The 13,602-nt window shown below is 36.5% G+C and overlaps 1 protein-coding gene and 1 pseudogene across 3 annotated transcripts in view; both read right to left on the minus strand.

Annotated features, from left to right (window-relative positions):
• Window positions 1-13,602, minus strand: part of ATAD2 (ATPase family AAA domain containing 2) — a 68,108-nt gene that overhangs the window by 28,590 nt on the left and 25,916 nt on the right. For all 3 annotated transcript variants that reach the window (XM_043601695.1, XM_043601696.1, XM_043601697.1), the window contains exons 9-13: window positions 13,105-13,212; window positions 9,839-9,947; window positions 9,500-9,615; window positions 1,088-1,262; window positions 163-251 (exon numbers count right to left, since the gene is read on the minus strand). In XM_043601695.1, coding sequence (XP_043457630.1) covers window positions 163-251; window positions 1,088-1,262; window positions 9,500-9,615; window positions 9,839-9,947; window positions 13,105-13,212 — 597 coding nt within the window. The remainder of the gene's footprint in view (window positions 1-162; window positions 252-1,087; window positions 1,263-9,499; window positions 9,616-9,838; window positions 9,948-13,104; window positions 13,213-13,602) is intronic.
• LOC122495779 lies at window positions 5,755-9,089 on the minus strand (annotated as a pseudogene).

Consider the following 13,602-nt stretch of genomic DNA (forward strand, 5'->3'; position numbering starts at 1 on the left):
GTTCATTTTTCTTTTTGTACTATATATTGGGGTTCTACCAACAAGAGGAAACTGCTGGTTTGTGAAGTATCTTTCACTATTTTAATATTCTATCCCTTATGCAGTATCAGTACAGCTCAGAATACAGAAAGAAAGACAGAAGTGCTATTAAACAAATTTTACCTGTGAATCTGATCTTGCCTGCTTGATCGTACAGGAGCCAGACCATCAATTTCATCAAAAAAAATAATGGATGGGCGCATCTGATAAGCCTAGAAAGCAGGTCCAGTGGTTGCATGTTAATATGAAAAACTTCAAATATATAGACTTAATATGAACCATTTTAATCTGTTTTCATTCTAACTTGCTTAGGAGAATTAATTTCTAATTTGTAAATCTAAACATAAATCTAAGAACTATATTTTAAGAACTTACAGATCCAAAAATATAATGCAAACAATTTAATTTTTTTGCATTCTCCATTGGAATTATTCAAAATACATACTCCACTGGTCATATACCTTGGGTTTCATATAGCTATAGTTATTGGGACACACAAAATATATATTTAAAATCAACTGCTAAAACAAGACAAAGAACAGAAGACAATGACATAGCCTTCCTCCATGTCAGGATGGGAAAACACTTAGCAAGATGCCATATATTTTTTTTAAAGTCTATTTCAGTTAAGTTAAAGAAACTCAGTGTGTTCTATAAAGAGATTTAAAAGCATCTGCAGCAATATGCCTTAGTAGATCAGAATGTATTATCTTACAATGTGCTGTCAATACAATCTGGGATATGAAATTGAAAGCTACTCTAGGGCAGAACTAATCTCAACTCACATACTGAGACATAACTCACTACTGTTAAGTATGAGACTACCAGCCTCTCTCTGGATATGAGACATAAGACTCCAAAGAACTTAGATCTTATTATTCCTTTCTCTTCTTCCTACAAAACTGTCTATCATAAGTCAGTATTATCTTAATAAAGAATATTTGGTCTAATTTTTCTGAAAAGTGATTAAATGCCACACCTATCTAATCCTTACATACTTACACCTGCATTGATTACAGATCTATATAGCGAAATTTTAATATCATACCTGATCAAATAGCAATCGTAGCTGTCTTTCAGACTCTCCTACCCATTTACTCAGACAATCAGCACCTTTCCTCATGAAGAATGCTACTCTTTTATCCCCTTGACTGCACTCATTGGCAAGTGCTCTAGCAACCATGGTTTTTCCAGTTCCAGGTGGGCCATAAAACAAACAACCTCTATAGAAGAATAAGTGTTATTTTAGTACTACATTAAAAAGTAGACTCTTTAAATTAGAAACCAATTTCATGAATACAAATTAGTGAATAAAGTAAGACAACTATTGTTTCAATCCACAAAGCACAACTTAAAACCTGAAAATTAATACTACTACAAAATTAATATTGAAACTAAATAAAACCCTTTATCTGAAACATTTTCTTTTTTAAAAATTTATTTATTTATTTATTTTAAGAGAGCACGTGCACGTGTGTGAGCAGGGGAGGAGCAAAGGGACAGAATCCCAAACCAGCTCCATGCTCAGCACAGAGCCCCACATGGGGCTCAATTATGACCCAAGCTAATATCAAGAGTCAGTACTTAACTGAGCCATCCAGGTGCCCCAAAATAAATTTTCTTTTAGTCATTCATCATGCCCATCATATTACTTTACCTTGCATAGAAGTCAAGCTTAAAAAGACTTGATAGTTTACTTTTGTGACATATCAAGGGAAAGAATACATTTCATCTACAACCTTTGGTCTCAGCGTCAGTAACACAACACCAAAAGTTGTGCAAGAAAACACGTTGGGAATGAACAGAAGAGAAAGTAAAGTAAAAAAGAGAGAGCTTTAAGAAATAATTGTGGTGTTTAGGTGGTAGAGATTAGGACAATGTAAATAATTTGACATCATTCTTGGTGACATCACTGTCATGGGGTAATCTATAATTTTTCATTTATTTCTAAAGTTATTCATTGCTCTTAGAATAGAATTCTTAAAAAAAATGGGCTATATCCGTAACTCTTTTTTCAAGATTTATTTTTAGTACTTATTTTTGAGAGAAAGAGACAGAGTGTAGTGGGGGAGGGGCAGAAAGAGAGGGAGACAAATAATCTGAAGTAGGCTCCAGGCTCTGAGCTGTCAGCACAGAGCCTGATATGGGGCCCAAACTGTGAACTGCGAGATCATGATCTGAGCTGAAGTTGGACGCTTAAATGAGCCACCCAAGCTCCCCTATACTCATAATTCTTGTTAGAAATGTAAAAAGTATATAGAAATAGAACATGTCATGGATTAAGTGCTACCAAAGTAACATGAAATAATCAATTTCAGATCACCATATAACTGCTCTTGAAAAGAAACACTAAGGATAAAAGCCATATATGAACGACCCAACACTAATATCATCCTCAATGGGGAAAAACTGACAGCTTTCCCCCTAAGGTCAGGAACAAGACAGGGATGTCCGCTTTCGCCACTGTTATTCAACATAGTATTGGAAGTCTTAGCCTCTGCACTCAGACAACCCAGAGAAATAAAAGGCATCCAAATCAGCCAGGAGGAGGTCAAACTTTCACTCTTTGCAGATGACATGATACTCTATATGGAAAACCCAAAAGATTCCACAAAAAAACTGCTAGAATTGATTCATGAATTCAGCAAAGTTGCAGGATATAAAATCAATGCACAGAAATCGGTTGCATTCCTAATACACCAACAATGAAGCGACAGAAAGAGAAATCAAGGAATCGATCCCATTTGCAATTACACCAAAACCCATAAAATACCTAGAAATAAATCTAACCAAAGAGGTGAAAAATCTATACACTGAAAACTACAGAAAGCTTATGAAAGAAATTGAAGACACAAAAAAATGAAAAACGATTTCCATACTCCTGGATAGGAAGAACAAATATTGTTAAAATGTCGATACTACCCAAAGCAATCTACATATTCAATGCAATCCCTATCAAAATAACACCAGCATTCTTCACAGAGCTAGAACAAATAATCCTAAAATTTGTATGGAATCAGAAAAGACCCAGAATAGCCAAAGGAATCTTAAAAAAGAAAACCAAAGCAGGAGGCATCACAATTCCAGACTTCAAGCTATACTACAAAACTGTAATCATCAAGACAGTATGGTACTGGCACAAGAACAGACACTCAGATTAATGGAACGGAAAGAGAACCCAGAAACGGACCCACAAACATAAGGCCAACTAATCTTTGATAAAGCAGGAAAGAATATCCAAGGGAATAAACACAGTCTCTTTAGCAAATGGTGCTGGGAAAACTGGACAGCGACATGCAGAAGAATGAACCTGGACCACTTTCTTATACCACACACAAAAATAAACTCAAAATGGATGCAAGACCTCAATGTAAGACAAGAAGCCATCAAAATCCTTGCGGAGAAAGCAGGCAAAAATCTCTTCGATCTTGACTGCAGCAACTTCTTATCGAACGTCTCCAGAGGCAAGGGAAACAAAAGCAAAAATGAACTACTGGGACCTCATCAAAATAAAAAACTTCTGCACAGCAAAGGAAACAATCAGCAAAACTAAAAGGCAACCGACAAAATGAGAGAAGATATTTGCAAATGACATATCAAATAAAGGGTTAGTATCCAAAATCTAGAGAGAACTTCTCAAACTCAACACCCAAAAAACAAAGATTCCAGTGAAGAAATGGGCAAAAGACATGAATAGACACTTCTCCAAAGAAGACATCCAGATGGCCAACCGACACATGAAAAAATGCTCACCATCACTCATCATCAGGGAAATACAGACCAAAACCACAATGAGATACCACCTTACACCTGTCAGAATGGCTAACATTAACAACTCAGACAACATATGTTGGCGAGGATGTGGAGAAAGAGAATCTCTTTTGCATTGTTGGTGGCAATGTAAGCTGGTGCAGCCACTCTGGAAAACAAGATGGAGGTTCCTCAAAAAATTAAAAATAGAACTACCCTACAACCCAGCAATTGCACTAGCAGGTATTTATCCAAGGGATATAGGTGTGCTGTTTCGAAGGACACATGCACCCCCATGATTATAGCAGCACTATCAACGATAGCCAAAGTATGGAAAGAGCCCAAATGCCCATTGATGGATAAATGGATAAAGAAGATGTAGTATATATATATATATAATGGAGTATTAATCGGCAATCAAAAAGAATGAAATCTTGCCATTTGCAACTACGTGGATGAATTGGAGGGTATTATGCTAAGAGAAATTAGTCAGAGAAAGACAAAAATCATAGAACTTCACTTACATGAGGACCTTAAGAAACAAAACAGATGAACATAAGGGAAGGGAAAAATAATATAAAAACAGGGAGGGGGACAAAACAGAAGAGACTCATAAATACGGAGAACAAACTGAGGGTTATGGGAGGGGTTTTGGGAGGGGGGATGGGCTAAATGGGTAAAGGGCACTAAGGAATCTACTCCTGAAATCATCGTTGCACTATATGCTAATTTGGATGTAAATTAAAAAAAATAAAAAACAAAACAAGTTAAAAAAAATAAATACATAAATTAAAAAAAGAAAGAAAAGAAACATTAAGATTCCAGAAAAGCAGAAATGGTGGGAAAAATTTCACGTGATGGATGAAATCTATTAGAAGTTAAGAATAAAATATAAAAGAGGGGTGCCTGGGTGGCTCAGTTGTTTCAGCATCTATTGACATTGGCTCAGGTTGTGAACTTGCGGTCGTGAGATCAAATCTCCCACTGGGCTTCGAGCTGAGCGTGGAGCCTGCCTGAGATTCTCTCTCCCTCTCTTTCTGCCTCTCTACCCCTTGTGAGCATGTGCACACTTGCACTCTGTCTCAAAAATAAACAGTAAAAAAGAATAAAATATAAAAAATAGTAAGAAATTGACATGATCAAATGCAGAGAGAAAAAAAACAAAGCAACTGTTTAAACACCAAACAAATGGAATAAATAAATGAAAATTTCAACATACAAAAACGAAGGCAGGAAAAGAATTTAAGAATGTGTGTACTGAGCTAACAATGTTATTTGTGAGGCTGTATCTTAAGAGGTAATTGAGGATTCATACAAAGAGGAAGCAATGAGATATTCATATTAACATTTGTGACAACAGTAAAAAAAAATCTACATAGTCAGCAATAACAGAATTGATTTAAAAAAAAGATACACCCACATTATGGTATATTATTCAGCTATTAAAACAGAAAGAGAACCACATGAAAACAGCAGGTTAATACAATTATAAATTTATTATAAGGGGAAATGTTTGTTGTAAGGAAGGAGAAATGAGAAAACATCGGGAGAGTTATTTTTTTCAAATTTACTAAATTATTTTTTTTACAGTAATGCAGTATTTTATTCCATTGTAACTAATATTTGAGAGCATTTATAATATTAATGGAACTTAATCTAAGAAAATTTCGACTTACTTTTTTTTTAAAGTTTATTTATTTTGAGAGACAGAGAAAGAGAATGGAAGGGGCAGAGAGACAGGGAGAGAGAAAATCCTAAGCAGACTCTGCGATGTCAGCACATGATGTGGGATCTGAACCCCCGAAGTGAGGAATCATGACCTATGGACTTACTTTTTAAGGCTTATTTATTTATTTTGAGAGGGAGGGAGAGCAGGGGAGGAGCAGAAAGAGAGGGAGAGAGAGAATCCCAGGCAGGCTCCATGCTGCCAGCACAAAGCCTGATGTGGGGCTGAAACACATGAAACTGTGAGATTATGACCTAAGCTGAAATCAAGAGTCAGATGCTCAACAAACTGAGCAACCCAGGCGCCCCTTGACTTACTTTTTTTTACATTTCAGTATCAGGTATCAGTAAGAGGAAAAATATGGTCAAAATTACTATGTCAAAAACTTACAATAAATGATTGATGTTAGTCTAAATACAATTCAGTTTTTGGCATAAAGTTCTTTGGCTGCAAGGAGAACATTTGGTTTACTTCTCTAATAGGAATATCCGCATTTAATGCTGGGATAGCTTCTTCTTGGTATTTGTTCTGCTGTTGATTTTTAGCACAGTTATTTATAAGTGTATGAATGGAGTGGAGAGAGGTACTCATGATATCATGAGGTACTCTAAATAAGAGTATATAACTATAGTAATGAGGAGGCAGACAGGCAATGCGACTGCCCTGTATTTTTGAGGCCAACAGGTTAAACCTAAGGAGTTTACTCAATATTCAGGAATAAAAGCCCACACAAAATATAGTATGAAGCCAAACTGGGAGCTTAAGAAAAGAAAAAAGCTATAAATCACTCTCTGTGGCAATGGCAATGATGAATTTTCCACCATTTTCACTGTGACTTCAGACAATCTTGGGTCCCTGAAATGACCACTCAGGCCCCTCCTGACAGCTTGGCTACCTCAATGGTGAGTCCCCTGTCCAAGCACCAACAAGGAAGCTGCAGAAGGGGTTAAAGAGGGAAAACTGAGGAACAAGCTAAGTCACAATGGCACCCCTCTTCCCACTTACTAAATTACTCTAGGTGCTTCTAATGCTTCTTCTAGAAAGCAAATGCTATTATTTAATATCAGTATTTTTCTAGTTAAAAAAATTGTTTTTAATTCACCAATGTGTAACTGTGATTGATGTATGCTACATAACTTTTATAATGGAAAAGCAACAAAGCTTACCAATCTAAAAAAGTGTACTTAAATTAACATTTCTATACAGGTGATTCAGGAAAAGTTGCACAAGGAAAAAGGAATCAAGGACTAGGGTTTACAAAAGGGTGGGGGAATGTGGGTAGACAGGTGATGGGCATTAAGAAGGGCACTTTTTGAGATGAACACTGGGTGTCTTATGTAAGAGACGAATCACTGGGTTCTACTCCTGAAGCCAAGACTACACTGTATGTTCACTAACTTTAAATTTTAAAAAATGGGTTAATAAGTGAGATATAAACACTAGAAAGAAAAGGACCAAAATTGGGGCCCTGGGTGCCTCAGTCCGTTAAGCATCTGACTCTTGATTTTGGCTCAGGTCATGATATCATGGTTCATGAGATCAAGCCCCAAGTTGGGCTCCACACTAACAGCGTGGTGCCTGTTTGGGATTCCCGGTCTCCCTCTCTCTCTGCCCCTCCCTCACGCGCTCCCTCAAAGCAAACTAAAAACAAACAAACAAAAAAATCACTGAGACCACCCTGATCCCTTTTACTACTCCACACAGGCAACTTGCTTGGATAGTTTACTTTCTGGTATTGCACAAGATGAGATGCTGCAGAAATTAAGTTAAAAACTCCATACTGAAGAGGAGACTACTAACCTTTGCTCAGGCCTACTGCTAAAATTCTGGCAGCCAAGCTCATAAGCTTCCAAGAGAAAACTGGAGGATTTGTCTCTGGGGGGAAAAAAGGCCCGACTAGATACTGACTTTGAGGACTTCTGGTAAAAGAATCAGCATCCATGGGGGCGCCTGGATGGCTCAGTGGGTTAAGCCTCCAACTTCAACTCAGGTCATGATATCATGGCCTATGGGTTCCAGCTGTGCTGACAGCTCAAAGCCTGGAGCCTGCTTTTGTCTCCCTCTCCCCCGCTCACACTCTGTCTCTCTCAAAAATAAATAAAAAGTTAAAAAAAAAATCACCATCCACCAATCACCCTAAGGTGAGGCCTACAAATTAACAAGCCCTACTAGTGAGCTTTTAAAAATAAATTAAATATTAACAGAAAGCCAAGGATCACTAGACACAGAAAGCCCCTAAGATCAAGAGGGATGAAAACAAGAAAGAAAAAGAAAAGTACATTAATCTAGAAAGTCCAACAATCAACTGACATGAATTGAGGGAAAAGGAAAAATGGAGCAGAAAATTATTGAAGAAGTGATACAAAAAAACCTTCCCACAAACCAGACATTTTTCCAGACCGTAAAGGTATATAATAGCACAATGAAAGCAGGAGGGGAAAAAGATGCATCAGCAGAGTGTGGTTACATGACCATCCTCAAAAAGAAAATAAAAATAACCTCTTGTGCACTCTTTTTTCTTAAGATATTCCCAGATTGCACTCCATCAAAACACAGCTGTAAAAAAAGGTCGTAGGGCACCTGGTTGGCTCAGTTGGTGGAGCATGAAACTCTTGATCTTGAGTTTGTGGTTTTGAGCCCCATGTTGGGTATGTAAAATTAAAAATAATTTTTTAAAAACCTTAAAAATAATACTAATACTAAAAAAGGGGTCTTAGTTGAATCCAGGAAGCAGGGAATCCAGCACTAAAAGATACATAAAGCAAATCTCATTGATGGTGATGAGAAATCCCAAAGTTTAGTTGTGCTACAAGACTAAGAATAACCCGTATGGATGGAAGCAAGAGAACAAAAGCTCCAACAAGATGTGTCTAGAAAAATGAGGAGTCAATAAATTATTTGATATGTTTAATTATACTGAAGAGTTTTCTCTCTAGCAAACACTGTGGATGAACTGATAAGCACATATAAAATTATTTTAAAAACTCTATAAAGAGCAAAAAAAAAAAAAAACCCCTCACCCACAGGCAAAGAGTGTTAACGCTGAGGGGAAAGAGCACGGTTGTAAAAAAGAGAATAGTCATGATATACTATATATGGCTCAGCTGTAAAAAAAAAATTTACATTTACATAATCATAAAGCACACACTGAAAATTGATTCAACACTTATATTTGTGCATAAAGAAGCTACTGGGAGCATATGAGGACAGGAAAAAAATGTGTATATATGGAGAGTGGGGAAAGCAAAAGAACCAAATAGTCACTATTCATGTTAGAAGCCTACAGAATTCTAAAACAGAAAAAAACAAAAATTACAGTATAAGCATATTATTTAAATCTATATAGGTAAATACCTAATAGCTAAAGGAGTTGAAAACAGTTGGCTCTGGAAAGTGGGAACTGAACTGGAGGAGGAAGAGTAGAGGGAGGACTACTCCCACTACCATTTTTTCCTTTGTAAGACTTACAGTACTTATGTGACTTAAAATTATGTACGGGGCGCCTGGGTGGCTCAGTCGGTTAAGTATCCGACTCTTGATCTGGGTTCTGGTCATGATCTCATGGTTCATGAGATTGGGCTCTATGCCGCCAGCACGGATCCTGCTTGGGATTCTCTTTCTCTCCATCCCTCCCCCGATTGCGTGCTCTCTCTTAAACAAAACTTTAAAAAGTATTAAAAGTATGTACATATATTACTTTGATACAGACCTGAAACAAAATTGTAAAAGTGAAAGAAAAAACTAAAAAGTATAGGAGAAATTTCAGTAAATATATGAAAAGCATTGGAAATTATTTTTCTTTTCGTGAGGATCAATTTTGAAACCATTTTTCAAGTTAAATAGTAGAAAAGTAAAAATATTCGAAGTACCCAGAAAAGCACAATAAATTACTGTAGACCTAAAAAATTTCAATGGAGAAATGTTATCTTTCTGGACAACAGTAGCACAGCCCACATTTTGGCTAAAATAAAATTATTAAATTACCTTGGAGGTTGAATTTTGAATTTTTCAAAGACTTCTGGATAAAGTAATGGAAACACCACCATCTCTTTTAGAGCTGCAATATGATTAGACAGGCCACCAATGCTATCAAATCGTACCTGATAATGGAAGGGAAACATGGACATTCTCAGATTTGGAATCAAAATTAAAATATCACTCCATTTCTATACTAGGCTCAACCTATACATAGCCAACTGAGTAACAGAATTTTAGTTGTAGCCTGAAAAAGTCTGTAAAGTTTCGGATTTAAAGAAAAATTGGTTAAACTTTAAAACTAAATTAAAACAGTATTTAAGTTCAAGCATACAAGATCGTACTCACTGAAGAATCTAGTTGCATTGGATCAACATCTGCAAGACTTGCTCCAATCTTCATTCTATCTTTATAAATTCCTTTTAATTCATCTTTCCGAAAATTTAGTGGGAGGCACCTATTTTTAAAAAATTAAGAAGAAACACCCATTAGGGTGTTGGGTAGCTCGGTTGAGCATTCAACTTTTTTTGTTTGTTTGTTTATTTTTGAGAGAAAGAGAGAGAGACAGAGGGTGAACAGGGGAGGGACAGAGAGAGAGAGAGAGAGGGAGGGAGACACAGAAACCAAAACAGGCTCCAGGCTGCTCCAGGCTGATGTGGGGCTTGAACCCACGAACTGTACAATCATGACCTAAGCTGAAGTCTGGCGCTTAACCGACTGAGCCACCCAGGCACCCCAAGCATCCAACTCTTGATTTTGGCTCAGGTCATGACCTCAAGGTTGTGGGATCAAGCCCACTTTGGGCTCCATTCTGGGTATGGAGCCCACTTAAGATTCTATCTCCCTCTACCACTCATGCTCTCTTTCTCTCTTAAAAAAAAAAAAAAAAAAGACAAATAAATACAAATAAAATAAAAATAAAACACCTATCAGTTCACTTTCTCCCCTAAATTCTATGTCAGAATATGGACATTTTTCCTAAAAATTTAAAAACAAGTTGGGGTACTTGGGTGGCACAGTCAGCTAAGCATCTGACTCTTGGTTTCAGCTCAGGTCATGAACTTGTGGTTTGTGAGTTTCAGCCCCCACATCAGGCTCCATGTTGGCAATGTGGGGCCTGCTTGGGATTCTCTCTCCCTCTCTCTGCCTCTTCCCTGTTTGTTTTCTCTCTCAAAATAAATCAATGAACATTATAAAAAATAATTTAAAAAATTTAAAAAGTTAAATTTCAATCAGCAACTGTGAAATTATGTATTTCAACTTCATTTTCTTTATAGGTTGAGAACTTTAATGTTAGAAATATTTATACCTGAAGTTTTATTATCAGAGATATACAGTCAAACGAAGTGCCAGTGTTCAAGATGCCACAGCATCATAAAGTAATTCATGGTTAGCAATTCAGACTGTATCAAAATACTTTATAATGATTGTGCTTAACATATACAGAGTATTTACACTTGTCAGGCTGTTTTAGGTGCTTTATATGTAATAGTCCATGAAATCCTCAAAACAGTCATTTATTGAGTAGCTATTATTTGTCCTATTTTAAAAGAAAACGGATGGGGTGCCTGGGTGGCTCTGACTCTTGGTTTTGGCTCAGGGCATCATCTCGCGGTTCATGAGTTTGAGCCCTGCATGCTGACAGCATGGAGCCTGCTTGGGATTCTCTCTTTGCCCCTCCTCTGCTTATGCTCTCTCTCTCAAAATGAATAAATAAACCTTAAAAAAAAACTGAGGCGCAAAAAGATTAACTGAAATGCACAAAGTCACAACTGGTTAAGTGTCAGTTCTTGGACTCAAACCAAAGCAGTGTCTCCAGACCTGCAATAACTCTGCTACAGTACCTCTCAGCAAAATATTCATAGTCCACCAAGCATCTTGGATCCACATCAACCGTCTCAAGCAAGAATGAATCACTACTTTCCTAACTACTTTCAAAAACAGTTACAGTAGATTATAAAAAATACACCTAGAAGTACCTGCTTGTTTTATAGATGGAGAGTGGAAACTGCTTATGTTAGAGGTTAAGACACGTTGGAATGCCTAAGAAAAGAAATACAACTAAACACAAGTAAAAGCACACCAAACTCACCCCAAGTGACAAGTCTTGGTATCTCCAGACTCCACAAGGAATTTATACTGTGAAATCTAAGATGAACACGTTTTCAATTGTGGCTTTTTAAAAGGTATTTCTCAAATAACTCATTTATTTACTTACTTACTTACTTACTTACTTACTTACATTTATTTATTTATTTTCGACAGAGCATGAGTGGGGGAGGGGCACAGAGAGGGAGACAAAGAATGTGAAGGAGGCTCCAGGCTCTGAACTGTCAGTGCAGAGCCCGGTACAGGGCTTGAACCCACAAACCGTGAGATCATGACACGAGCTGAAGTTGGATGCTGACTAAGTTATAATTCTTAATAGAAATATAACTGCATGATACAGAAACTACAGGATTAGATGTACATTTCTATGAATGAAGGCAAAGAAACATCAGTCTAAGTAATACAGGTTTTCGATGATCTAACTCACTGCTGCCAACAGAAATGAAATGTAAGTCAAAGATGTAATTTAAAATTTTCTATTAGATACACTAAACAAAGAAAAAGTAATAATATATTTCACTTACCCCAACATATCTAAAACATACCATCTCAATATGCAAAATAAATATTTAAAAAACTGAGATATTTTACATTCTTTCTTATACTAAGTCTTTGAAATCCAAGAATGTGTTTTGTTTTGTTTTTTTTTTTTACAAAATTTTACAATATTTCTCAATTCAGATTAGGTACATTTCAAGTGCTTAATAGCCATATGTAACTAGTGGCTACCATACTAGGGCAGAGCTAATGTGGTAAAAGAATAGAGCTTAGGATACAAAGAATGGTTGGTTTGCACGTCCCTTCAATTATTATGTTTCTAATTGCTTCACCATGCAGTTTTTACTCTATGAGAATATTACTTTATTAGGATACAAGCCCTGCATTTTTTCACTCCTGACCACATATGTAAAATGGGTATGATCCTTGCTATAAACTTATATATGAACTTACACGAACTTATATTACAAAAAGTTATGAAATAAGTAAACCCATTTTCCTAAAGAGTTCTATAAGGATGTATTATTATAATTATTATAAACAGAAAAAAATGTATTTGAAGTGAAAAAATTTCAAGTTTCCTCAAGTCCATGTTTGTCAAGCACCATTTGAGCTATACAATGGCTGTAAAAGAAAATGTTCTAATGTATTTTAAGTTTCAAATATAGATGTTTCAAACAAGATGGCATTCTAATTTATACATTAACTTTTTGTATAAATTTTTACATGTTTATTTATTGGGGGGGTGGGGCAGAGAGAGAGGGAGAGAGAGCATCCCAAGCAGGCTCTGTGCTGTCAGTGTCGACCTGACGTGGGGCTCAATCCCATGAACTGTGAGATCATGACCTGAACTGAAATCAAGAGCCGGATGCTTAACTGACTGAGCCACCCAGGTATCCCAAAATTTTAAATTTGGTCAAGCTGTATCTGCTCCCAAATTATTCAGCCTTCTCACCACTTAAAAAAAAATAGCTTATAGTATTAAAAAGCATCAGTAGAAGACTTACCTGTTGATAGCTCTATTGCGGCTCCTTTTTCTCCGTCTCTCAAAGTGCTGTTCATCTTCAGAAGAGGAAGATGAAGTAGAGTCACTACTGTGGATTGCATGCCTTCGCCTAAAGTAAAGAGGAAAACTGAAATCATGACGAAGGAGGGCAGGAAAAACAGAGGCATAAGATGCAAACATCAGAATTACCTAAGGATCCAAAAAGATTTATCAAAAAATTAATACATTTGCTGAAGCAATGAAGTAGGCTTTGATGGTTCAATCTTTTGGAGGGAATAAAATACATGGATAACTGAGAGGAAGGGAAAGAGATAGGTGGCTGTGATAGAGCTGACAATCAAATGTTCGTTATGATAGATTATGGTCCAAGCAGAATGACTTCTTAGTCTTGATGTAAATCAGTTATCCTCAAAGAGAAAGGTGGGAAAAAGAGGATATTAAACTCTTTGGGACTATAACTTCAGAAAGCATTTTCAATATTATACCACATATAGTTTCA

The sequence above is a fragment of the Prionailurus bengalensis genome, chromosome F2 (assembly GCF_016509475.1).
Source record: "Prionailurus bengalensis isolate Pbe53 chromosome F2, Fcat_Pben_1.1_paternal_pri, whole genome shotgun sequence".
In the NCBI taxonomy this organism is placed as follows: Eukaryota; Metazoa; Chordata; class Mammalia; order Carnivora; family Felidae; genus Prionailurus; species Prionailurus bengalensis.